Source organism: Thamnophis elegans, chromosome 11 (assembly GCF_009769535.1).
Source record: "Thamnophis elegans isolate rThaEle1 chromosome 11, rThaEle1.pri, whole genome shotgun sequence".
NCBI classification, from domain to species: domain Eukaryota; kingdom Metazoa; phylum Chordata; class Lepidosauria; order Squamata; family Colubridae; genus Thamnophis; species Thamnophis elegans.
In genome coordinates this window covers 17,306,505-17,333,815 of record NC_045551.1, presented here as the reverse complement: position 1 = coordinate 17,333,815, position 27,311 = coordinate 17,306,505, and the positions used below count along the sequence as shown (strand labels likewise).

The following is a 27,311-nucleotide window of genomic DNA, read 5'->3' as shown; positions in this document are numbered from 1 at the left end:
TGCCTCCTTACAGCAAACAGTTTGGTCAGCTTCTGTACAGCCTGATTTAGCACAAGCAGCTGATTGGCGGTTGGATTGTCTTCCTGGAATACCGCCTATCAGCTGTTCCAGGCTGCCAGGATCGCCACCGCCTATCCCCACCATTGCTGCTGCCGCCTATCCTGCCTCAGCATGCCTCATTTTTGGCCTGAAAGGCTAAAAATGGGATGTGCAGAGCTGGCAATAGGCAGCAATGGCAGTGGCAATTCCCGCAGCCTGGAACAGCTAATAGGTAGTATTCCAGGAGGCAGATCCAACCGCCAATCAGCTGCTCATGCTAAATCTGGCTGTGCTGAAGCTGACCAGGTTGTTTGCTATTTGCTTCAAGGAGGCAAATTGATGGGAGGCAGAGGCAGATGTTTTTTCTTGTTTTTCTCCCAATAGCTAGGTATGTCTTATAGTCTGGAGTGTCTTATAGTCTGAAAAATACAGTATGTACTGACCAGTGGTGGGTTGCAGGCAGTACGCCCCAGTAGGGGTGTACTGGAGCCTGCCCGGAGCACCGGGTACCGTTCCGGTACGGTGCTCTGGAGGGTCCACCTGCCCGCCTGAGCTCCTTATCGCTCTTTTAAGTTTTTGGCACTTATGTGCAGGGTACATACAGCTCCTGTGCAATGCTCCGCTGAGCAGCTGGAGCATTATGGAGGCTCGTGGAAGCGGTAAGACGCATGCATGCGCTGCGCACATCCATGTGCACGATGCCGAACTCGTTCCGGAACCCACCACTGGTACTGACACTGATTCATATTTGAGGAGGTAATGCATGTGCACGCGTAAAGACAACATGTGACTTTATTATGCAGAAAAAGTTGAGCCATTGTTGCTAAGTGATTAGGAAGAATTCTAGAACTTGTGATCTGCATATTTTCCCAATCTTTATACAGCTAATTACATGGAAGAACCTGATATGTATTTTAATATCACATTTTAATTTTAACTGAAAGATTTCCAGTTGAAAGGAAAAAATCCCTCAATTATGGACAAGCACAAAAAATATATTAATATTTTAGGTTCATATTAGCCATAACTTAAAAGTGCAAGGGAAAATGTATATCTAAGAAATAACTAACTGGGTTATATCCTGTCATTGTGCATTTATCTGTGAACAGACGCTGAACGATGTACTATTGGACTGATTATAATGGGACTGCCTTAAAAAGTGTGATCTTGATTGTACCAGTTGTACTAGACTTAAGGATTTTTCAAATTGCAAATCTTAGTTATTATATGCATAGCAATGCTTTTAACATTATTTCTTGGGCTGCAAGAACATAAGTTAATCAGTACCTTCCTTGTGACTATGACTAATGCATTTGCAATCTTTCTTTTCCATAAAATGGAATACCGACAAGCTCTTTAAGGTAAAACTTAGGTCTGAGTTCACATGGCTTTTTTCAATATTACTGTGGTGGTGTCTGCTATTAAAGAGGTGGGTAAGAGGAATGAAAGTGGATATAGTCTCTAATATGAAATTTAAATGTCTGACTTTATTCTGTATTGCATGCTTAAGTTTCCTTATAGGAACAGTGAATACATTTTAAGGGATTTTTGATAATTTGAAGATAGCGTTACAATCCAATATCCACTTGACTGGGAACAAGCCCTATTATGCTTAGCTGAGTACATAAGATTATACTTTAAAGTCATAACCAGGTTAAAGCTAAAGGCTCATTAAATTTCATGTGGATGAGGCACCATAGGTAAAGGTAAAGGTTTCCCTTGCACATATGTGCAATATGTGCAATCGTTCCAGACTCTAGGGGGTGGTGCTCATCTCTGTTTCAAAGCTAAAGAGCCAGCGCTGTCTGAAGATATCTCCGTGGGCGTGACTAAATGTCAAAGGCGCACAGAGTGCTGTTACCTTGCCAGCAAAGGTGGTCCCTATTTTTCTACTTGCATTTTTACATGCTTTTGAACTGCTAGGTTGGCAGAAGCTGGGACAAGTAACAGGAGCTCACTCCATTAGCACTAGGGATTTGAACCACTGAACTGCTGACCTTCTGATCGACAAGCTCAGTGTCTTAGTCACTGAGCTACCACGTCCCTTCTTCATAAATTATCATTAATTTCAGTGGAAATAATTTAGGAAATCTAACTTTCTGAAGTGTCCCTAGCATTTTAAGACTACTTTTTTTTCAGAAAGCAGATTTTCTTTTCTCACATTCTTTTCCAACCCAGAACCATTGGTTTATCCTAGTGCAAACATGCGGAAGTACATGGAGTTTGTTGATATATATGAGTGTTTGTACTGTGATACTAGTCTAACTATCATTGTAGAGAAATTGAATAATGAATTAACCCATCTGTCCATTTCTAAAACTATCCACATACAAAACCATCTGCATAGACACAAAATCAAATACTGTACTATTAAAATCTTTTAATATTTGTTTTGGAAAAAATAATTTGAACCATAGATTTATTATTAAGTATTAGAGTGATATCCTGAATGTGAATTAACATAGATGAAAGTATATAAACAATATATGATGTTGGATCTAATCTTCATTAGAAGCAAATGGAAGCTAATTAAAGATTGCATTATGAGTTTATTGTGAGTTTATCTAGATTTTGAGAATTTCAAGAGAAGGCCTTCTTGTGATCCCATTTGTACATTAAATAGGAAATAGTCTATTAAAAATTTTTATTCACAGGATTAGAATTTCAGAGCATTGTGGCTGTGTTATTGCACTCGGATGTCTTAATCATTGCATTAAGTGGCACAATGCCTCATCTTAGCCTGCAATACTGCATTCTAACCACAAGCTAATTCTACCAGTAGTTCAGCAGTTTGAATCTCACAAACTGAAGGTTGACTCCACCTTCCATCCTTCTGAGGTTGGTAAAATGAAGACCCAGATTGTTGGGGGCAATATGCTGACTGTGTACAGCTTAGAGAGGGCTGTAAAGCACTATTGCTATTATCAGGCAACACAGATTCCTTGGCTGAGAATCAGAGCTGAGCACCCCACTTCTTGAGTTGGCCATTGCTGGAGAGGTGAAGCCTTTAAACCTTTAATAATTATGATATGTGATATATGGTAAGAAATTCTTACAGCTGATGATTTTGTTGTAGTTCATAATTTGGATGGAATTGCAATGTATGTTTATATTTTACATATCAGATTTTAATCACTGAAGTTCATTATATTTTCCAGATCTTCATCCTTTACAAAATGGCATAATTAGTGTAACAAAAGAAGCTGTAATAAAAGAGCCATAGCCATGAATGATGTTAAGCGTGATATAGAATTCTTATAATCAGATTTAAATCATATTTAGTAACCAAGAAGAAAACTTATAATCATAAAGTGCTGATAAATCATATTTTAATATCTTATTTGTATTATCTTAGAATGTTTCAAGGACATGAAAACAAATTCTTTTCTTTCCACAGGGCGTGATAATGCATGTGAGAAAACATCATACATGTTCCTGAGAAAAGAGCTTCCTGTGCGACTTGCTAATACAATGAGAGAAGTAAATTTGTTGCCTGACAACTTGTTGAATAGGCCTTCTGTTAAGCTAGTACAAAGTTGGTAAGTGCTCATTAAGATAAGAGCAATCAAATTAACATGAGTTGCACCACAAAAATTAGTTATAGCATACTGTATTTACTTATAATTGATTCAGTAACTGTGTTTCTGCTGTACTTGCCTTAACTAGATCTTCTCACATGCATGTTTCTTTCTTTCCTTTTAGGAAAATGCAATTCCCTTTTTTCCTGGCCTTGTTTGTAGAAACTATTCCTTGTTTTTACTGTTCCCCTCATTTTCTAACTTTTTTAAATCTGCCACAACACATTTAAAATAATTTTGTATATATCTATCAACATGGATGCATGGATGTATTAATTATGTAATTTTATAGTATAAAACTAAGGCTATCCTTTGCCATTGAATATAATTTATATTATGTTAAGTTGACCTTTCTTTAAAAAAATTATTTTTCTATATAAGTCCTTGCTTAATGGCTGGTAACTTAATAATTGTTCAGCTTAATATCCTTGGAAAGGTTGCTTAAGGCCTATAAAGCACTTCCCACCATCACAAAGCATGCACATGCACACAACACATCATGTGAGTGTGATGTGGATGCTTGACAACCTCTTCATAGTTATGGGCATTACCAACATTCATATTATGTGATAACACTCATATAGCTCTCTCTATTACATAGATAGGTTTCGATCGGAACTGGACTCCACCCCTGCAGATCCAGCCGGGACACAGGGGAATAACTTGGTAGACCATCTCTGGGTTGAGTTTCAGGATGTTGCCTCTGGGGATGTGGACAAGGCTATGCGAGCTGTGAGTTCCTCCACCTGCATACTGGACCCGTGTCCCTCTTGGCTGACTGCCAACAGCAGAGAGGTGACACGAGGCTGGATCCAGGCGGTTGTTACCGCCTCTCTTCGGGAGGGACACCTCCCCACCGCGCTTAAGGCGGCGGTGGTGAGGCCCCTCCTGAAGAAACCGTCCTTGGATCCAGCAGTTCTTAACAACTATCGTCCAGTCTCCAACTTCCCCTTTCTGGGGAAGGTTGTTGAGAAGGTGGTGGCCTTACAGCTTCAGCGTACCTTGGAGGAAGCTAACTACCTTGACCCCTTCCAGTCTGGCTTCAGGCCCGGTTACAGCACTGAAACCGCTTTGGTCGCATTGACCGATGATCTCTGGAGAGCCAGAGATGGAGGCTATGCGTCCATCCTGGTTCTCCTCGACCTCTCAGCGGCTTTCGATACCATCGACCATGGTATCCTTCTGCGACGACTGCGGGAGGTGGGGGTGGGCGGCACTGTTTTACAGTGGTTCTCCTCCTACCTCTCGGACAGGTCGCAGTCGGTGTTGGTGGGGAGGGAGAGATCGTCCCCGAGGCCCCTAACCTATGGGGTGCCGCAGGGTTCGGTTCTGTCCCCCCTGCTATTTAACATATACATGAAACCGCTGGGCGAGATCATTCGAAGGCACGGGATAAAATACCACCAGTATGCGGACGATACTCAGTTGTATCTGTCCGCCCCGTGCCAACTCAATGAAGCGGTGGACGTGATGAACCGGGGCCTTGAGGCTGTTAAAGACTGGATGAGAGCTAACAAACTGGTACTCAACCCGGAAAAGACCGAGTGGCTGTTGTGTTTTCCTCCCAAAAATTTGGCTAACGTTCCACCAATCAGGCTGGGGGGGCAAAATTTATTCCCCTCAGATAGGGTCCGCAACTTGGGAGTCCTCCTGGATCCACAGCTGAGTTTTGACCACCATTTGTCGGCTGTGACCAGGGGGGCATTTGCCCAGGTTCGCCTGGTGCGCCAGTTGCGGCCCTACCTGAACCGGGAGGCTCTCACAACAGTCACTCGAGCCCTTGTGATCTCTAGGCTGGAATACTGCAATGTGCTCTACATGGGGCTGCCCTTGAAGAGCATCCGGCGACTTCAGCTAGTCCAGAACGCGGCCGCGCGAGTGATCATGGGCGCACCACGGTTCGCCCATATAACACCAATCCTCCGTGAGCTGCGCTGGCTACCTGTTGATCGTCGGGTGCACTTCAAGGTCTTACTTACCACTTATAAAGCGCTCCATGGTAGTGGATCTGACTATTTGAGAGACCGCCTCCTGCCAATCACCTCCCTGCGTCCCATCAGATCGCACAGAGTAGGCCTCCTCCGAATTCCATCCACCAGTCAGTGCCGACTGGCGACTACGCGGAGGAGAGCCTTCTCAGTTGCTGCTCCGACATTATGGAACAACCTCCCCGTGGAGATCCGTACCCTCACCACAGTCCAGGCCTTCCGCACAGCCCTTAAGAACTGGCTATCCCGTCAGGCCTGGGGATAGGATTACTCTCACCCCGCCCGAATGTTGACTGAATGTTGTGTTTTTATGATCAATTTTTTTTTTTTTAATCACGATTCTTTTCTTTTTAAGTCTTGTCTTGCACTCCCTTCCCTTTACTGTTGTAAGCCGCCCTGAGTCCCCTCAGGGAAAAGGGCGGCATATAAATTTCCAATAAAATGAAAAATGAAATGAAAAATGAAATATTATAATATAATGTATAATGTAACATAATATTGGAAATATTGGTCTCTCATATGGCAAAATTATGATAGCTATGATTATTATCTTAGTTAACTTCTGTGTAAAAAAAATCAGCCCAATCTGGATATGTGTTATGCCTTTTTGCATTGAAAAATTGTTCTATCCATCAGAACCTTCCATTTCTCCTACTCCATGTTGATTATTTTTCTCAGCAAAAAGTTGTTCATCCTTAGGGTGTACATTTACAGCTTTACTAACTTCTGGGGGAAGCTGAATTTTTTATTTCATTTCCCAAAATAATTTTATAAAATCATAGAATCAGGGCTGGGAGGGACCTTGGAGGGCTTTTAGTCAAACACCTATTACAATTCCAGGAGACAAGCTGTTCCATTGAATGATTATTCTCACTGTCAGGAAATTTCTTGTTAGTCCCAGGTTGGATATGTCTTTTATGAACTTACGCCTATTACTTCTTGGACTGTCCTCGGGTGCTTTGGAGAATGAGTCAACCCTCTCTTTCCTGTGACAACCCCTCAAGTACTGAAAGACAGCTATTGTGTCATCCGTAGACATACCTAGTTTCCTTAACTGTTCATCACGCAGTTTAGCCTTCAGACCCCTTATCTCTTCACTCTCTCTAGTATTTCTAGTACTTTTTGTATTGTGAAATCCAGAACTGAATGCAGTATGGCAAGTGTGGCCTTAGTAGTGCAGTATATAACACTTACTGTCACTTCTTGTCATCTTGATGTTAACTCTTTGTTGATGCAGCCTAATACTGCATTGACTTTTTGACAGCTGCATCATACTACTGACTAATATTTAAATGGTGGTTATGGCTTAGCGGCCTGGCAGGAGAGAGGGGAACTGCACCATGCGAGTGTTGGACTGGGGCACATGCATTCACAGCTCAACTTGCACAAGTTGAGCTGTGCATGTGTGCACATGTGACTGCCAGTTGTGAATAGGCCACAGCCCAGGGGTTGGGGACCCCTGCACTAGGACCCCTACATCTCTATAATATTGAGCCAGGTACAACCTATTCCTGTGATGGCAAACCTAGGGTACGCGTGCCACAGGTGGCACACAGAGCCATTTGATAGGGCACGCAAGGTGTTGCCTGTTACCTCCAGCATGCATGTGCATACTGGCCAGCTAACTTCGGCCTTCATTTTCGGCTGTTTTTCACCCTCCGGGGGTTTCGAAACCTCTGGAGGGTAAAAAACGGTCTTAGGGCCTTTTTTATTTTTTGCCCTCCAGAGCTTCAGGAGGCTTTCGCAGCCTGAGCAGGCCAGGTTTGATTCGGATTTCCGCCACCCCTCGCAAACTCACGGGGTTACTCGCTTCTTCCTCCCTGCTTGTCTAGAAGTGCCCAATCTGAAGGACTTTCCCATTTTTTTTAACCTGAATCGCGGTTTCCCCCAGGTTCTAGGAGACCCGAAGCCCCTTCCCTCTTTTGATAAGACAGAAGCGCTGGATACAAAAGAAGGCTCTATTTGAAGTTGGCAGGATTCGAACCTCCTCCTTAATTAACTGAGCTCATTCACCACTCTCCCTCCTTCCCCCTTTGATTATTTTTAATTACGGTAGAATAATCCCCTCCTCCACCTTTAAAGGGATTACTCCCCCTCCCCTCCTAAATTAACCTGGAGCCTTGGAGAGATCAAACGAAATATGGCAGAAAGTGGGTGGAGGAGAAATTTTTTAAAAAGTCTGGCTTAGTTGTTATTGTGTTTAAGCTGTGGTGATTAATAGTAAGAACTTGAAACCTGGAATTTCTAAGTTCTGTCGCCATCATTTTCTTGTGTAAAATGTCCTGTAATGTGCACCACAAAGAGAAGATGTGGGGACTCAGGAATTGAGTACAGGTGTGATAACATACATAAACACACCTGAAGGCAGACTGGATGGGTAAATATTCCCTTCTCTGCAAGAACAGAACACATTCGCTCTATTATGTGTTTTACCTACAATATGTAGATGTGAAATATTTTAATATTGCGGACCTGCATTATTATAAGTGATACTGATATTATATAACACTTTTAATTAAGCGGATACCTTGAATAAACATAACTTTGAGTTTCAAATAACACTGATTTTGTTGTTGTCTTGGGTGACATCTGTGAAAAAAATTCAGGTGCTCAGGCATGAAAATGTGCCGCTCAAACACTATACTTTTCCACGCACACTGAAAAGAAAAATAGAGGGAACATTGCACATGACCTCCCTGCGCTCCCCCTGCTTTTGGCACGCGATGGGAAAAAGGTTAGCCATCACTGACCTATACCTGTGCATTTGAATTTTCCTTCCTAAGTGCAGGACCATTCTCACTGCTGAACTATATCTTGTTGGATAGAATCCAATGTTCAAGTCTGTCAAGACTCTTCTAAATCTTGAGTCTACCTGCTAGAGTGTTAGCAATTTCCCTCCATGTTGGTGTCCACATATTTAATGTGCAAATATCAAATACCTTATTTTTCTATGTTTCAGGTATATGCAGAGCTTTCTTGAGCTTTTACAGTATGAAAATAAAAGTCCTGAAGATCCACATGTGTTAGATAAGTAAGTAAAGTGTTTAAACATGAATCAATATGTTGAACTTGCTGAGTTTAGTTTGTAATTCAGAAAGCTTGCAATACTTCAATTAGTACTTTTGAATTTTTTAATTAATAAATTTTTTAATTGTGATATTTTTTAATTATTGTATTAGAACAAATTATGCAATACTGGTGTGTTTCTAATTAGGAGCTTGATCTTGCTTAAAATGGAGAAATCAATATTGCAGCTTCAGGTGAAATTACCTCAGAAAGATATAAGAACTAGATTGAGTTTAATAAATAAAAATTGAACAAATAAATATAAGAATATCTTGAAACTATTTGTTTTTCCTTCTTGAGCTAAAGCTTTCATTGAGCATAACATTACATGTTTTGGATAAGTTTAATTCAGAGCATAGATAAAGACTAATCATAAGCACAAACTGCTGCAAGCCAAATGTCTTTGTGAAAAACATTAATCTACTAAGTGGGTTTTCCGTACTTTGCCTTTGAAAGTATGTCATAAAAATCAGGTGCTCCAGTTTTATTGCCATGTATCATATTCCTATTTGTCATATATCTGGTGTTTTTAAGAAAAAATATCTTTTAAATTCATGTTTTCTGTATACTTCTATTTTCTTAATTTGAAGCATCAAAGTAGAAAATTGACCTTTTTGGCATTATCAAATCCTCATGGAATTAGCAGGTTCTAATCTAACTTAAATTTTTAAGCATTAAATAATTTCCAAGAAGGGGTGCTTTTCCAATCAGCAAGCCAAATGAGTATTTAAATACTCCTTGGTCAATATAAAGTTTTGGGATTTAGTATTACTGCTCAGATTTTTCAGTTATTATTATTAGAGTAATAAATCATTTGAAAACTGCTTGAGGAATTTTCAACCTTAAACTGCACTGATTAGATGAAGAAAAAGGCAAGTAAGGAATCTTAGAAAGTGATTCTTTCTTGCAATCAGAAATATATGCTAGAAAATTACCTGCAAGGAAAATTGATATGATTTTATTACTGGATAGAAAAGGTTATATTTACATTTCTTCACTCCTCCAGACAAAAAGAAATTTCTGATGGGAGAAGTGAAGTCAAATGTATGCGTTTTTTTTTTTAAAAGAAAGCTTAGAGTTTCATGAATAATTGCTGCTGGGTCCAATACTAAGAGCCGCGGTGGCGCAGTAGTTTAGAGTGCAGTATTGCAGGCTATTTCTGCAGTTTGGCAGATCGAATCTCACCAGGTTCAAGGTTGACTCAGCCTTCCATCAGTCCAAGGTGGGTAAAATGAGGACCTAGATCGTTGGGGGCAATATGCTAACTCTCTAAACCGCTTAGAGAGGGCTGTTGTAGGTATTAACATTTACTGTTCCTTCGATGTTAAGATAATTTGAGAAAACAAAGTTACTAATACTAATCAGAATGCTCATAGAAAGCCATCTTTGTACTCTTGACTATGTATTTATGAATTATACCAGTAACAGCTAATACCGTATTTTTCGGAGTATAAGACACACCAGAGTATAAGGTTTTGAAGAGGCAAATTTTAAAAAATGCTGTATTCAGTGTATAAGGAGCACCCAGATTTTCAGCTTCTTTTTTAAGGAAAAAAGGTGCGTCTTATACTCAAAAAATACGGTAATTGCCTAGGATTATAGCTATCTGTATATGGAAATTGTCATTTTTTCATGCAATATGAGTAGATAATGTCATCATTTGTCCATTATTCTCTAGCCATCATGTTTCCAACAATGAACTTATCCAGCTTCGTTTAGTGAAAATGTAAACCTGAACTGCTAACTATAGACTCTGATCATTTTTTCCTTTTGCATAGTTTTTTCTCCAACGTTGGTGGAGATGGCATCCAGGAATGGGTTAACCTCGTCTGTTATCCAATAGGACTGAGTCTGCAAATGTTGATGTCCCACCTCCTCTGGTAGCTTCTCCCAGTCTACTTCCCAGACTCAGTCTACTTTAAGGACTGGACGTGTTTCTTTGTCTCTCCTGTTTTAACAAAACTGGCTAGAAAGTAAAATTCGAACCTCAATCAATTTAGTTCTTTAGAGGCTGGCTATCTTTTTCAACTCAGGTTGAGCAGCCTCTCTTGCAGTGACTGGGGTTTTCCCGGTGTCATGCAAACTGTGTGGCTGCAATTTTTACCACTGGGGTAGCGACACGGGTGTTTCCCTGGTTCACTGTCCCTATCTGGCAAGGATCCAAGGCAGATCATCAGGGTAAGCTACGAGGGATCCAGAGGATGGTGGCAATACTCCCGCGGCTTCTTCGAAGCCATTTCACAAGGGGGGCATTTTGGAGGTAATCAGAATGATGGGCGCCATTGTGTTTTGGTGCCAAGAGGAATGGGCACCATTTTGTCAGTCCTGAGGGCCGGAGACTCCCCAGGATAGCGGCACTGGCCCAGGTGAGCCCTAAACCATACAGCCTCACTGCCCAGCAGCACAGCCACTATGCCACCACTGCGAAGGCCCAGGCGAGCCTCCCGCTCATTCCTTCAGCCAGGCAGAGCAACCACTACGCCACCACTGTGCAGGCCCAGGTCATACCAGTCAAGCAGAGTAACCACTGCAACCATCGTACAGGCTGAGGTGAGATCTGGACATGGCTGACTCAATTGAGGTTTAATTGGGCTGGCGACCCCCAATGCTCAGCAGGAAGTTATCACAGGCCCCTTGGGATCGAGGCCTGCATGGAAAAGGGTGGCCTCCCACTCTAGAGACAGGGACATTCTAAGAAGTCCTCCACAGAAAAGGCCGAAAGCAGGTGCCAGAGGGCCCTAGACAGAGAGTTTGTCAAGGCCCAAAGGGAGGCGGCCAGGCCAGCTGAAGAGGCTAGGCAGGCGTAGGTCAGCCCTCACCGCTTTTCCACCACAGGATATGTCCCTGGACAGTGAGGAAGAGTTCTCTTTGTCCAAGCAGGAGGAAGGAAGTTTGACTTTAGATTCTCCTGTACCCAGAGAACCACAGTCAGCTCATCTCAGCCCTAGGCCTGGGTCCCTGGTTTCGCCTTCCACAACACCCCTGCTAGTGGCTGATCCTCAACAGGCCAATATTGCCGCCATCATTACGGAGGCCATTTGCCAAGGAATAACATCCAGGCTGCCTTCTCCGCAGTCTGCTATCAGGGGAGGCATTTTCAATACAGGGCTCTTCCCTTCAGTTCTCTTCAGCCTCCAGGATGTTCACAAAGATCCTGGCAGCCCACCTCAGGGCCTTGCCAATCAGGATCCAGTGCTACCTGGACAATATCCTTCTCCTGTCCAGGTACCCAAGTCAGGCAGAAAGGGATCTAGAGGTCTCCCTTCAGGTTCTGAGGGCTCATGGGTTTTCAATAAACCTAGGCAAGAGTCACCTCAGAGGGCAGGGTTTATCTTTCCCAGGAGTAGCAGGACAGCGTTCGAGCCTTGGCCAACAGATCTCACCGCAGAGTTCAACTGCTCGTCCTCTCCCAGTTGCTGGGGAAGATGGTGTCCTGCTTTGCAATCATTCCGTAGCCCAACTACACAGCAGAGTGCTTCAGTGGTTCCTCCTGCCGCACCAGAAGGCAGGCAATGGCAGCTCATTGATCACTGTGCAGGTACCTCCAGAGGTGACCAGATCCCTCCTGGGGTGGTGGTTGTCCCCAGCCATTTCCAAGGGATCCCTGTTCAGGGAACCAAACCGCATCACATTGACCACAGATGCCAGCCTGTCCGGTTGGGGCACCCATCTGCAGTTGTGGATGGTCCAGGGTCAGTGTTTCTAGTCGGACCTCCAGCACAACATAAACTGGCTGGAACTGCAAGCTGTTTGGCTGGCTTTGATTCAATTTCAGCGGGTAGTCACCGACAAGCACATCCTGGTCCTCACGGACAACATGACAGCCAAGGCACACATAAATTGACAGGATTGGATCCACTCAATGAGGCGGCATGGCTTGGGGTCTGGGCGGATGCAGGAGGTGGCATGGCTTGGAGTCTGGGCAGAAGCCCACCTCCTCCTATCCATAAGAGCCGAGCATATATCCCAGGTATCAAACGTTCAAGCAGATTGCCTCAGCCGTTCCCAAATAGACCAGGCTGAATGGAAACCACATCCAGACCTCTTCTAGGACCTGACCACCCAGTACGGGATGCTGACAATCTACCTCTTTGCGACCAAGGACAACAAGCAGGTGCCATGATTCCTTTCACGATACACAACTCTGGGAGCGAAAGGCACAGACACTCTTCGATGCCCGTGGCCAGATGGGCTCCTCTAGGCTTTTCCCCCTCTGCACCTCCTTCAGCAAGTCATCCAGAAGATGCTGGAGGAGGATGCGGAGCTTCTACTTCTGGCCCCATTTTTGCCATGTCAACTTTGGTTTGCGGACCTGATGGCTCTTGTCAGTGGCGCCCCCCTGGAGGCTCCTTGCCTCCAGGGTCTCGCTCAGCAAGGGACCCTTGTCCACCCGGACCCGCAGTGGCTCAATTTTTTTTATTATTATTTTATTAACAACATGTAAAATACACACACACACAACTTAGACGTACACCACATTTACACAATATAATATGAACAGGAACTTCCTGTTCTTTCTAATAGCAATTATCAATCGATACTGCTTACCTTATTTTATTTCCCCTTCTATTGTATTTCATTTGGATTTCACCATTCTTAAAACCCTCTTATTTTACTCATAACTATTATTTTTGAGTTTTGTTATATTCCTTCATTTTCTTGTTTCTTTCCTCCATCCACCTATACCATTTATCCCATATCTGGTAGAATTCTGAGTCTTCTTTTCCCTGGATTTCTTTAGTTAGTTTGTCCATTTCAGCACAATCCATCACCTTTCTTATTATTTCATCTTTGCTTGGAGTTAATTTGTTTTTTCCATTTCTGGCAAAGGCAATCCTTGCTGCTGTAATTATATGTAGTATTAAATACTGGATTTCTTTTTTGTATTTCACAGACATTATTCCTAATAAAAAAAACTTCAGGTTTCCATTCTATTTTAACCCCTGTTATTGCCTCCAGCCAATTTTTGATCCTTTCCAAAAATTTTAAGTCTCCTCACAGGTCCACCATAAATGGTAATATGTTCTGTGTATTGATTCGCATTTCCAACATTTTGGGGAGATATTTGTTAAGATTTTAGCTAACCTTGTTGGTGCCAGGTGCCATCTGTAAAACATTTTGTACTGGTTTTCCTTGTATGCAACTGATAGTGTCATTTTTAAGTTTGTTCCCCCAATTTTTTCCCATTTGTCTAATTCAATATTATAGCCAAAGTTCTGCGCCCATTTTATCATTTGTTCTTTCACAATTTCCTCTTCCATTTTATATTTCAGGAGAAATTTATATATTCTCCCTATCATCCATCTGAGCTTTTGTTTCGATGTCATATAATTTAGTATCATTATTGTATTTAGTTTTGATTTGGAGGTAAGTTAGCTAGTCAACTTTCATGTTCTGTTCTGCCAATTCTTCAATTGTTTTTAAATTTCCCTGTCTATCAATTAAATCTCTGTATCTTAGCATTTTGTTCAAATCTATAAAATTTGGATGGGTTGTCCTTTTTGTCGGTGATAGCCAATTCGGGATTTTCACATAGTGGATTTTTTTTATTTTGAGCCATTTTTCAATAACGCTCTTCTAATTAAATGACTTTGAAAGTATTTGTGCGTTTTATTTTTATCATCCCATAGGAATGTATGCCAGCCTGCTTGCAAATCATGGCCTTCTAAGGTCAAAATTCTTTTATTCTTTAGCTCTATCCAATCCTTCACCCATGTTATTGTTACTGCTGATGCGTATAAATCGCAATTTGGTAATGCTAAACCTCCCCTCTCCTTGCTGTCTTGCATTGACTTTAGTTTAATCCTCGCTTTTCGTCCCTGCCAAATGAACCTAGTAGTTATTTTGTTTAATTCTTGAGAGAATTCTTTACCCGGATTAATAGGTGCAGTTTGCAACAGGAATAAGATTCTTGGTAAAATGTTCATTTTAATTGTCGCTATACGTCCCATGAATATTTTTCAAATTTTCTAAATCTTTCTTTATTTGTATCACTAATTTATTATAATTATCATCTTTAATTGTGGAACATTTTGCCGACACCCAGATTCCCAAGTATTTCACTTTCTTAGTTATTTGCATTCTGGTTGCTACTTCCAGTTCCTCTTCTTTCTTTTTTTGTCATGTTTTTGGTTATTTTTGTTTTGTCTTTATTGATCTTTAGTCCTGCCACTTCGCCATATTCTTCTAATTTTTGAATTAATTTCAGGCTGGATTCTAATGGCTCCTCTAGAACAAATACTAAGTCATCGGCATAGGCTTGGGCCTTATATTCTTTATTTTTTAGTCTTAAACCTTTTATTCCCTGGTCCTTCCGAATTTCATTTAATAAAATTTCCAAAGTTAATATAAACAGCAAAGGAGAGAGGGGGCATCCCTGTCTGACTCCTTTTTTTATTTCAATTTTCTCTGTTAGATCTCCATTCATCAGAACTTTGTCTGTCTGACTGTTATAAAATTCTTCTATCATTTTTATAAATTTTTCTCCGAATTTCATCTCGGCCAATAGTTATTATAAATTTCCAGATTACGTTGTCAAATGCTTTTTGTGCATCAAGGAAAACCAGTACCATTTGTTTTTCTGGATGCGCCTCATAATACTCTATTATGTCTAGGATGACTCTCGTATTATTTTTAATGTCTCTGTGAGGTAAAAATCTGTTTTGGTCCGGGTGTATTCGTTCATTTAAAACCTGCTTAATTCTTCCTGCCATAATTGCTGCAAATATTTTATAATCGGAGTTTAGTAATAAAATTGGCCTGTAATTTAGAATTTCTTGTAGGTTGGTTTCTTCTTTTGGTATTAGCGATATTATTGCTTCTGTCCATGATTCAGGTATCTTGGCTTTTCCTAAAACTTCGTTAAATATTTCCACTCCCAGCTCTTCCAATATTATTTTATTATATTTGTATAGCTCCACTGGTATTCTGTCTGGTCCTGGGGTTTTATTATTTTTCTGGTTTTTTAGGACTAATTCCAGTGGCTCAGTTTGACTGCCTGGAAATTGAGTGGTGGGCCCTGATCATGGTCAGTCTGTCCTCTCACGTCATCGATATGATCCAAGCATCAAGACGTCTGTCGACCAACTGCATCTACAACACCACTTGGAAGGTTTTTTGTCACTGGTGTTCCAGCAAGGACATCATTCAATTGCAAGCACCAATCCATTGGGTGCTAGACTTTCTTCAGGAGGGCTTGGACAGTGGCCTGTCATGTAATATTCTCCAGCAACAGATAGCTGTCCTTTCTTCTGTTCTTCACTGTGGAGAATTCACATCCTTAGCTCACCAACCTTTGGTTCATCGTTTTCTACAAGGAGCTACTAACCTTCGCCCTCCAGTCGTACATCGATATCCGACATGGGACTTGACCAAAGTGCTGCTTGCCCGCAAGGCCCCTCCTATTCAAGCCCTTGAGGAACACCTGTCTTCATTACCTTTCTCCCAAGGTGTCTTCCTGGTGGCTATCATCTCTGCCAGGAGAATCTCAGAACTGGCAGCCTTGTTGGTGAGGAAAGACTTGCATTTTCGATTCTGACAGGATAATTTTGAGACTCGGCCCTTCTTTTATTCCCAAAGTTAACACAAAGTTCCACCGGGCTTAGGAGTTGGTCCTACCAAACTTTTGCCAGTCACCAGTTCACTGACTAGAAAGACAGTGGCACAAACTTGACATTAGGAGGGCGCTTCGCATTTACCTCAGTCAGATACCTTCACTGAGATGCACGGAAGCGTTCTTTGTCTCCTATCAGCCAACCTCCATGGGGCACAAAGCAGCTCCTTCATCTTTGGGTCGTTGCATATGTGCCTACATTGCTAAGGCCTATGACTTAACAGTCTCTGCCTCTTCCAGGTTGTATCTCAGCTCACTCCATGAGGAGTGCACCACTTCGGCAGCTTGGACTATGCAGGCTTCGAGTCTGTCGAGCCGCCACCTGGGCCTCTCCGTTGCCATTTATCTGCCATTACAAGATTGACAGTTATGTGTTTGCAGATGCAGCATTTGGCAGGCGGATTTTGCAATGAGTTCATGAGACCCAGGGGACTTTGGCCCGGACAATGACCCACCCATAAGGACAGTCCAGGTTTGGTATGTCCCATTCCTGGATGCTATCTCCACCAACATTGGAGAATGGGTGTTGGCTTACCTGAGATGCCTGTTCTCTAGGAAGGTGGAGATAGCATCCAGCCCCGCCCTGAAAGAGTTCTGGTCCGGCGTCACCAAGGAGAGATTTTTTTCATTCATCACATGTCAGTCTGCAGATTGCCTTCGTAATAAAGCTGGGAGGAGCTACCAGAGCAGGAGGGACATCAACATTTGCGGACTCAGTCCGATTGGATAAGAGATGAGGTTAACCCATTCCTGGATGCTATCTCCACCTTACCAGAGAACAGGCGTCTCAGATAAGCCAACACCCATTCCTCTACAATTCTTCTTTTTTAATTGCCTGAAATATTTTTAGTTTCCATCTACAATTTGTATATATTATTAACAATGATCCAAATTTTCAAAATTCAAAACTAGTTTAAACTAATAGTGGTTGGGCCAAAATTACTAAAATAAATCTAATACTAATAATGTATTAAGTCTGAAAATATTCAATAATTACCTAACAGCTACCCCAAAATCGCCATGCAAACTACTGTATATTTTGCTCCATATGACGCACTTCTTTTCTCCCAAAAGTGGGTAGAAATGTGTCTGCATGTTATGGAGCAAATATCGCAGCGGGGTCCTTTTACAGTGCTGAACCCCGCCAGAGTGCAGGGGTCAATAGGTACAGCTGGCACATGAAAGGACACCTATCTGTGGTCCTCTCAGGCTCCCCCTCCTGCCCTCACTACACTGCTGCTCCATATTTGGCGCTCCATATGCACACTGAGACCACACTCCAGATTCATATATTTTTTCTTCATTTCCTCCTTGAATCCTAGGTTCGTCTTATTGTCCAGTACTTGTTATGGAGCGAAAAATATGGTATGCGGTATATCTATGGAGATTCTCAATCATCCCGGTCATGGCTGTCCCAAAGGTGCTTTTTGTTGGAGACAACTATACTTTCTTGTTTTTTCTTTGAAGACATTTTGCTTCTCATGCAAGAAACTTCTTCAGTTCTGCCTGGATGGTGGTGAATGGAAGGATCTATATTCCTTGCAGACAGCTGATCGTTTGCATTCTTTTATAGAGTCTTTAATGCCACTTGAAGGTTTATCTGTGTCCTAGAGTCACCTAAATAGTATAAAGGGGTGTGGAGTCTTCTTGGGTGCAGGATGTTTTCTGCCCTGTGTCCCTTCCCTGTTGAAGATAGGTGCAGGCTGTTGGGGATGAATCTGTGTTGTCTACATTTCAAACTGAAGTGCAAATAATTCCTGTAATCTGTAAAAAAAAAAATCTGTTTATACTATTCATCCCAAAGTGCAAAACTAAAAGTTTGTGGACTCTCTAGAAGAATGCAAATGATCAGCTGCCTGCAAGGAATATAAATCCTTCCATTCCCCACTGTTGTGGCCCAGCAGGATCCGGTTGAGCTGCTGATGGACTCGGATAGCGAGGAACCATATGAGTCTGCCCTGGATGATGTGGAGGACGACCCTGGGCAGGGTTCAGACTCAGAGCAGGGACCAGAGAGGCTGGTTGGCCACCAGGAGGCACTTGAGGCATAGAGCAGTGGGGAGGATCAAAGGCAGTTTGTCCCTGATGGTAGATTGAGAAGGGCTGAGAAACAGAAGCAGCAACTCCATAGGCAGAGTCACAGAAGATGATTAAGCACCAATGGTGGTTGATTGGCCCCTCCCAAGAGAGATTATAGGTGAGGCGTTGGGAGGGGACATTTGCAGGAAACAACCGTTCGAATTAGTAGTAGTTAAGAAAATCTATCTGTGTATTCTAGCCGTGTCTGTTCATTTGGACTATCTGCATTGCTGGGTTTGAACTATCTGGGTTACTGCAGAGCTACTCTATTGAACGTGAGTTGCCTGGGCTCTCAGCCAAAGGATTTGTTATCTCAGTAATTGAACAGTGGCAAACAGCCAAGCATGTGTTCTCGTTTATTCACAAGCCTGGGGGTCAGAACACCCCACTATCCCATCAGAGCTGAAAAAGCTTCTTGCATAAAAAGCGAACATCTTCAAAGAAAAAAACAAGTTGCTTCCTGAAAAAAGCATCTTTGGGACATATATGGTACATCATTTTCATTTTAGAACTAAAGTGCAACCAGAAGGTCAATCCATGTCAAGTGGTCTGATTTCAGAAAATTTCCCCCTTGACCATCACAGATTTTGATGAAATTTTGTGTGAACATGCACACCTTTCTCCAATGAACATTGGTAAAGTATTACATGTGTGGCGATGCAATACTTGCAGAGACATAGTCACTTGTTTGACCCCATACCGCAGCCTTCTACAGTATGACTGAAGTTCCAGCAACTTTAAGACATAATATCTCCAGCAATATTTTGTTGAGAGAAACAAAACTTGGCCATTTTGTACAACTTTTTGTGCTGTATTAAACAAAATAATAAAAACATTCTCACGAGCAATCTCCAGTTCACCGACAAATGCGCGCTCAACAAAAGCGCGACCGACAAAACCGCGGCGAGAAAACCACGAGTTCTAAATCGCGCCGATGAATGAGCGCAGAAGCGTGCCGACAACAGCGCGCCGACAAAAGCGTGCCTACAAAGAAAACGTGTATAAAATGTTTTACCGCTGGCATGTCTCTCCGACAAGACTGGCAAAAATTTCCACAAAATTATCGGCCAAATGCTGGAAATGTAAAATAACACTGGGCACATACTACCACATGTGGTGGACGTGTCCGGTGGCTAAGACATATTGGAAGCAAATACTAAGGTGGTTAAACAAAATTATGTCAACTAAATTAAACCTCAATCCGGAAATGTTTCTATTAGGGATAATAGATCCAAAAATAATTAAAACCAATCAATATTTACTCGTTCATATCCTGATGGCGGCAAGAATCTCATATGCGCAGTGCTGGAAGAAAGAAAATGCCCCCACTAGTACAATGGTTATGAATAAAATTTTAGAAATAGCGGAAATGAATAGACTAACAATGCTGATTAATGAAAAAGAAGACACAGACTTCTATAAAGTCTGGGAGAAACTATACAAATGGTTTGATAAGAAAGACAATGAGAATTAAGATATATAAATGAGATATTTTATTGACTTAAAATGACTTAGGGAACAATTTAAAAGAGATTATGAGGTACAAAGACTAAGTAACAAATGAGATAAGATATATATTAGAGGTGAGAATTCACCTACAAGTAATATCAATAGCCTACAGTGTTGAAAAAACTTTGACGATCTGATAGAAAAAATCCGTTATGAATATCTGCATAGAATTAGTAATCTAGCTTCATACTGTTTCTTTTTTTTTCTTTTTTTCTTCCCTTTTTTCTTTTCCCTTTCCTTTACTTACTTACCTTAGGTAGATATGTAGATAGGCAAGGTGAGATGAACTATGTATATATATATGTATGAATTTTTGTCATTTGCATTGTAAACATGTAATGAGTTCTATTTTTTTTTTTGTATTTTGTAAACCTTGCCTTTTTTACAACCTTTAATAAAAAATAAAAAAGCGCGCCTTCAACAAACAAGTAATAACCGCGAGTTCTAACCCTAACCCTAACCCTAAACCTAACCGTTACATTAACTGAAATCCCTAAACCTAACCCTTACGTTAACTGAAATCCCTAAACCCAACCCTGAACGTAACCCTTACCTTAACTGAAATCGCGCTTTTGTGGGCGCGGTTTTATCGGTGCGTTGTTGTGGGCGCATTTATGACATTGCCATATATCACCGCGGTTTCATCAGTGCGCTTTTGTCGTGCGTGCATTTGTCAGGTCACGGCGATCTCCATCTAGATAATTTGGAGTAAACGGCCAAAAATATTGTGGCTCGAAAAAAGGTTAAAGTTTGGCTTTTTATATCCCTGGAAGGAAAGGTATGATAAATTTGAACCTTTGTCTGTAGTAACTTAGCAATACAAGGTTTTTGAATATAAAATTTCATTCCCCTACTGCTTTCATTCCCCTACAGTTTACAAATTGAGTGTATAGTTGCCACTTTTTGTAAAAATGCCAAAAATAGGGTATTTTCAGCCCACTTTTACAAAAAAAAGACCCCCTGGAAACACTGTTAAATCATTCTCATTAGAAAGAGCATGTTTGGGGGCGGAGTTGCCAGAATGGATGACTGATGCTGAATTTCTGCCTCCTCCGGATTATAGCAGGAGAATGGTTCTAAAAAAATATAACACCTACTTAACGATGATGAAATTTTAGAGATTATGAAATGTGTTATTTCCCTTGCTTTTCTTCTGAAGATTGGACTGTATTTGATTTAGAATTGGACATTTTTTCAGAGGAGCTTTGAGTCTCTGTTTGTTTAAAGAGACTTGAGATGCCTTTGAAGGCAGGCAGGAAAGGAAGGTCCCTTTGATTGAAGTCTGAGGAAGAAAGAATTTGGAAAGCATTTAAAAGGACAGCTGAGAAGATAATAGCTCATTTAGGAGTTTAAAGTGTGAAGGCCCATTACTCCCCTTTTCCAGTCGAAGTGTTGAGGCTTGGAGAAACTAAATACTTTTAATACACAGATTGGATAAGGTGTGTATAATAAAGTTAACTGCTGCCATTGGATTTATTTACTTTTATTAAGTTGAATTCTTGGAGATAAGCTGATAAGGATGAGACAAAGACAAAGGTGGAAGTGATGTTTATGGACTGTAGACTGTAAAACTCTTAATAGGTCAAGAGCTCTTTTTGGATAGTCGGATGTCAAAACGTACCAAAAGTATGGAAAGTGTTTGGCAAAGACCCAGAATGGGCCTTCAGAATTACACCTGATTCGTGTTGAAAAAGATTTAGAAATGGAAACGAGAAAAAAAATCACCTGCGAAATCACTGACCCAATCAGACAAATTTGATATTCTCTTACAAGAATTAAAAGAAATAAAGAAAAATGTGAAGGAGGATTTGAAACAAATAAATGATAAAATGAACAGTAAGGATATAAGAACATATTTGGTGAAACAAAGTCAGGATATGACACAAAATATTATAGAAGTAAAGACTCAGATTGGAGAACATGATAGGGTGTTAGAAAACCAGGTGATTATGATGCATCAGGCAAAAAAGGTTTTGATCAAGATACAGGACTGTCAGCGCCGCTCAAATTTAAGGATACGTGGATATCCAGAGAAAAGTGAAAGAAATGAAGCAAAGTTGATCCAAGGAGTATTAGACTGGGCTACCTCAATCCTCCCAGATGTTCCCTTTACAAGATATGATATTGATGCAATATACATAGAGTCAGCCCAAAAAGGTCAGAAAATATCCGAGAGACATTGTAATAAGATTTTGGTCTTACGCCAAAAAAAAAAAAAAAAAGAACAACTGATGCGTAAATTATGAAATATGGTGATGATAGTGTTTGGGGGTCATCAGATACAAGTTTCTCCAGACTTAAGTAGCGAGACTTTACAATGGGGGAGAGAGATTGTCATGTTTGTCAAATTATGAAGAAAAACAATATTATTTATAGTTGGAGCTTTCCAGTTTTTTTGAGATTTCCATACGGTGGAAGATTTTATAGAGTTGAAACAAAAGAAGAGGCGATGGAGAAATTAAGCGAGCTCAGAATCATCAATTCCGAGTTCACGGAGCAGAGGCAGAAAATGAACGAGATGTCAAAATTTTCAAGAAAGGAGATGGAGAAGAAGAAAGATCTACGGGAGAAAAGGAGACTGAATGAAGCAACAGGAATTACAAGTTCATTGTAGAGATAGCATATAAATATTTGTAATAGTTATATCAAGGGATATGGGTTATAACATGTTTGGGTGTAGAAATAAAGATGGTTAAGGTAGGTGGAATGGGCGACTGAAGTCCATGTGTGGCTGGCCCCTCTTCTCTCCCCCAGAGGCCCTATGCAGTGGAGAGGAAGATCTCCTGAAGAAGAAAAAGGACATTATAAATATTTATGGGTGTGTAAGAGGTTATTTACGTTTTGAGGTAATATGTATACTATGTTGTTCTGTCCCCCCCTTCTCCGCTCGTTAAACAGACGACAGGCAAACAACTTAAAAGGAACTTTCTTTATCAGTTCTCGGCTCAGACTGGCTGCGAGCCTAAAAATAACATAAATAAAGTCTCTAACGAGATAACAGAATACAAAACAAATCTCTCTTATGGCAATGCACTTCTCCAAGTGTATCCTTGAATCAGGGTTACAGAAAACCAAGCACTTTTCCAAGTATATCTTACATAAACAACAACTGATGATCAATCAATGTTGAACGAACCAAGGAACGTTGACTCCTGCAACCAGGGCGTGGCAGCATCCGTCCTTTTATCTCCAAAACCCCACTAACGAGCCCCAGCTGCATCGTTAATCTTGCATTCCGAAAAGACTCACAGAAGACTTCTGCTGAGTCACAACACTATGTAGTTTTAGTTTTGTAAGATTTATGTTAAAGCACAAATGAAGACCAAAGGGATATGTAATATGAGGAATAGATGGGGAAATTGTTGATGTACATGGAATATACATGGCTTGCGGAGGGGGGAGAATATAAACAAGCAAGAATTGAAAAATCAATTAACAAAGAGAAAATAGATATTGTATTCTTACAAGAAACGCATCAAAAGAAAGAAGGGGTGAATGAACGTAAGTTATACTGGGCTGATCTATATGAAAAGGCATTTGGTACATCATAAGTAAGAGGGGTACCAATCATTGTAGCTAAAAGATGTGAATTTATGATAAAGACTATAAAAAGGGATGTTTTGGGAAGATTTATAATTCAATGACTGATTTATGGACAAGATGTTACCTTAGCAATCTTGTGTGCACCTAATATAAATTAAAGAGTTTTATAATAGGGTATATAAAGAAATAGAAGTCAAAAAAGGTTATGTGATAATGGCAGGTGATTATAATATGGTTATGGATAGCAGAATTGACAAATACAATCCATCAAAAGTGAAAATAAAGTATAATAATACAGATTTATGAAAATTTATTAATAGAAATAGATTGAAAGATGTTGGGACAAAGTTGATGTTGCTATGGCGACATAATATACGTCAATGTGCATTCTTTTATATTGTGCTGTTGTCATTTCATTTATGCTGGAATTTAAAGTGTGTAATTCATTTCTTGCATACTATATGAAACTGTTAGTCTACTAGTGGTGCTCCAACACTTATAAGCGGTTAAATGTGATGTAAGTACTTCAGTGACGCCATATGTTAGCATGTTGCTAAAAAAAATAAATTCTACAACTATTGCACAATAGAAGTTTTCATTAACATACTGGACAACATTGTTCAAACTTTTCTTTCAACAAACTTTATGATTCTGAATTGTAAATTAATGTTTTGAAGCTATTACCGCTATCTAAAATGTGAAAATAACAGTAAATGTAATACTTTTGTTTCTATTTCTTTTCTCTGCAGCTTTTTAGATATCTTAATTAAAGTCAGGAATCGACACAATGATGTTGTTCCTACCATGGCCCAAGGAGTTATTGAATACAAAGAAAAGTATGGATTTGATCCTTTTGTGAGCAGTAATATTCAATATTTTTTAGATAGATTCTATACCAATCGCATCTCATTTCGTATGCTTATTAATCAGCACAGTAAGTATCTCTTTATTTAATTGTAAGAAAATAAATTGGTCTTTTACAGCAAAAAAAGGATATATGCATGTAGTGAAAACATATTTTAAAGAATCTGATTTTTAACATTCATTATTTATATTTTTGTTTCTCAAAATTTCATTTCACTGTATAGTTGCCTTTCCTCCTCGCCTTTATTCTCATTTAAAATTTGTGAAATAGTTTAGTACTAGAGATGGGGAGGATAATTGGCTAAAGAATATACAGAGTATAAGAAGCAATTGGGTGTTTAGACCTGGATATCCCACATTCTAATTGAACATGCTGCAAACTATCCTGCCCTGACTTCGTTTAATACAGGCTAACAAAGTAATTAGGGTTCACCGACAAATGCTGCGCACCTGACAAAACCACGGCGACAAAACCGCGCCGAGAAAATCTCAAGGTCGAAATCACGCCCACAGAAGCGCGCCATCAAGAAACAACACGAAAACAACGTAATAACAACATAATAACCCTAACCCTGACTCTTACCTTAACCCTAATCGCGCTTTTGTGGGCACGGTTTTGTCGGCGCTCTTGTGGGAGCGCTTTCGACCTTGCGATTTTCTCACCGTGGTTTTGTCGGCGCGCTTTTGTCAGGCGTGCATTTGACGGGTCATGAGTAATTAGCACTTGGAATTATTTATTGAATTTGTGTCTTTTTCCTAGGCTTACTGCAGTACTGCACAATTTATCATTAGAGATGAAAAACTATGAATGTTTAATGAACAAAAAGCCATTGGGAGTGGGAGGGGATTTTGGATTTTATTTGGCAGAAAGAGAAAGGCATATCAGTCAAAATTAATAGGAAACATCCCAACAGCTTTTCCAGATTTTTTTTCTCCTCCAACTTCTTAGGACAAATGAAACTGGTGAGAAATCTAGAAAATAACCTTACAAAATACCCGAGCAATAGACAGTATATAGAAAAATTGTCAAAGATATATTGTTTTCAAGACCTATTGCCAGGAAAACTAAAAAAAAAGGGGGTTGTATAATTAATGTCCTTGCTTGTTTGGCAAGGAATAGTTGTATATTAGGCAGAAAGTGCTGTCATGTATGGTGTCATATTAATTGCTAAGGCTCAGTGCTAAGGAGGTTTATTTTAAAAAAATTAAGCAAGGCTCATTTGAATTGCATACTATTTATCATTTAAGGAAATCAGATTTGCAGTATTTGTCATTGTGATTATGCTAGTGCTAGTTCCCCCCCCCCTCCAGCCCAGTTTAAAAACATACCAGTGGAACCATTTTTAAAACTACAGTAAAAATATGATTCATTTAACATGATGCTATTTCACAGATTTATTTTTAAAATTAGTAGTGATATTATTCTGCACTAATTATCCACTTGGTCAGGTTTGCTTTGATGATGGCATATTTTAAACTAATTTAATTATAAATAAGTTACAGAAAAATGTGTTTCTTGCTCAGTTATTTTCAGGGTGTTTTTCCTTTGTATACATGTGTAAAGAATGTACATACCATTCCATTGCATAAAGTTTGCAAATTTGTATAAGTGCAGTATATTTGAATATGCTTCTCAAGAAGCAGCTAATATTTAAATTACCAAGACTGTTGAAATAAATTGAAGGATATTACTTAAGTGTATTTCTATAGTGTCATATTTTTAAAGGACTCATGGCAGTGTACAATTAAAATTAAATTTTAAAAAATAAACATAACAAATCAAAACCAGCATAATGACATCTAACCATCGATTTAAAATTGATAGAAACCATCCCACTAGGCTAGACAACAAAACTCCTGAGATATTCTTTTACCAATAGTATAACTCACAGATGGGTTCCTAACGGTTCAGCTGAACTAGTAGTGGTATACCGGCCTGGGTCGCAGAACCGGTAATGACTACTGGCTGGCCACACCCCCAAACTGGTCCGCCTGCTTGGACCCTCGCCCTGCCTCCCCTTCACCACGTGCATCCACTGCTGACTCCTGCCTACACACAGGTAAGGATTGCGGCGAGGATGGTGATGGTGGGGCATCCCGGAATTCCCGGGGAGTTTTCCCCTGCGGCTTTAGCCAGGATACGGTGAGCAGCAGCTCCAAAAGTTGGCAGGGTCCCCAGTGCCACAGAACAGAGTCGGCACCGCCTCTGCCAATGGCTGCCTGCCCTTCAGGAGCAGAGGTCACACTGGCTGCCTCTAATATGCAGTTTACTTGTGAACACTATGCCAGGCCGCTGCTCCTCTCCCCACTGGGCTGGCGTCTCCCGAAGCTGCTGGTGTTGCTAAGGTGAGGTGGGAGGGGGGGGGCTGGCAAGTTTCACATCCGCCAGCTTTGGAAAATGTTAGCCTGGCGGGGAGGGGGAGGGGCCGACCTGACCAGCTTCGCAATGGCTGCGAAGCTTCTTGGGCCCTTGTCCCTGCAGACTAGCGTCTCCCAAAGTCGTCGACATTGCAGGGGTACCTGTTATTACTGGCTGTGCCGGGTGCCCAGGAAAACTCCCCAGTGCGGTGCAGTTCCAGGGTGGCAGAGGGCTCTGGCATACTCTGCTGCCGCCGTCACCACTGCTACTGCTACTAGCCGCGTCGGGTGCCCAGGAATACTCCTTGGCACGGCACAGCTCTGGGGTAGTGGAGAGCTCTGCCCTGCTGTTCTCAGCCTGCCTGTTTTGTGGAGCGAGCTTGGAAAAGGATAGCAGGAGTCGCCAGAGATGCAGCATGTGAACAACCGTCTTCATTCCTTGGCATCAGCAAAACAGAATTCAAACCTACCTGGAAAGGAACAAGGTTGGGCCCCTCTTTGAGGTAAGAGCCCCTCCGAGCCTCTGGCTTGCTCGGCTTAGACTGAGGCAGCAGCTCTCGGGTATTCTTGGCATGAGCGGCTGGCCAGGCAAGGGCTTCATGGAAGGCAGGCAAGCATGTCGGGGCTGGGCAGCCACGGGGAAGGGAGCTAGCAGCCTACTCCCTTCTCCACACA

General features: G+C 41.0%; 1 protein-coding gene across 2 annotated transcripts in view; it reads left to right on the top strand.

Annotated features, from left to right (window-relative positions):
- PDK3 (pyruvate dehydrogenase kinase 3) overlaps positions 1-27,311 on the top strand; it is a 97,977-nt gene that overhangs the window by 14,893 nt on the left and 55,773 nt on the right. For both annotated transcript variants that reach the window (XM_032226974.1, XM_032226973.1), the window contains exons 2-4: positions 3,437-3,578; positions 8,565-8,636; positions 24,164-24,348. In XM_032226974.1, the coding sequence (XP_032082865.1) occupies positions 3,437-3,578; positions 8,565-8,636; positions 24,164-24,348 (399 nt within the window). The remainder of the gene's footprint in view (positions 1-3,436; positions 3,579-8,564; positions 8,637-24,163; positions 24,349-27,311) is intronic.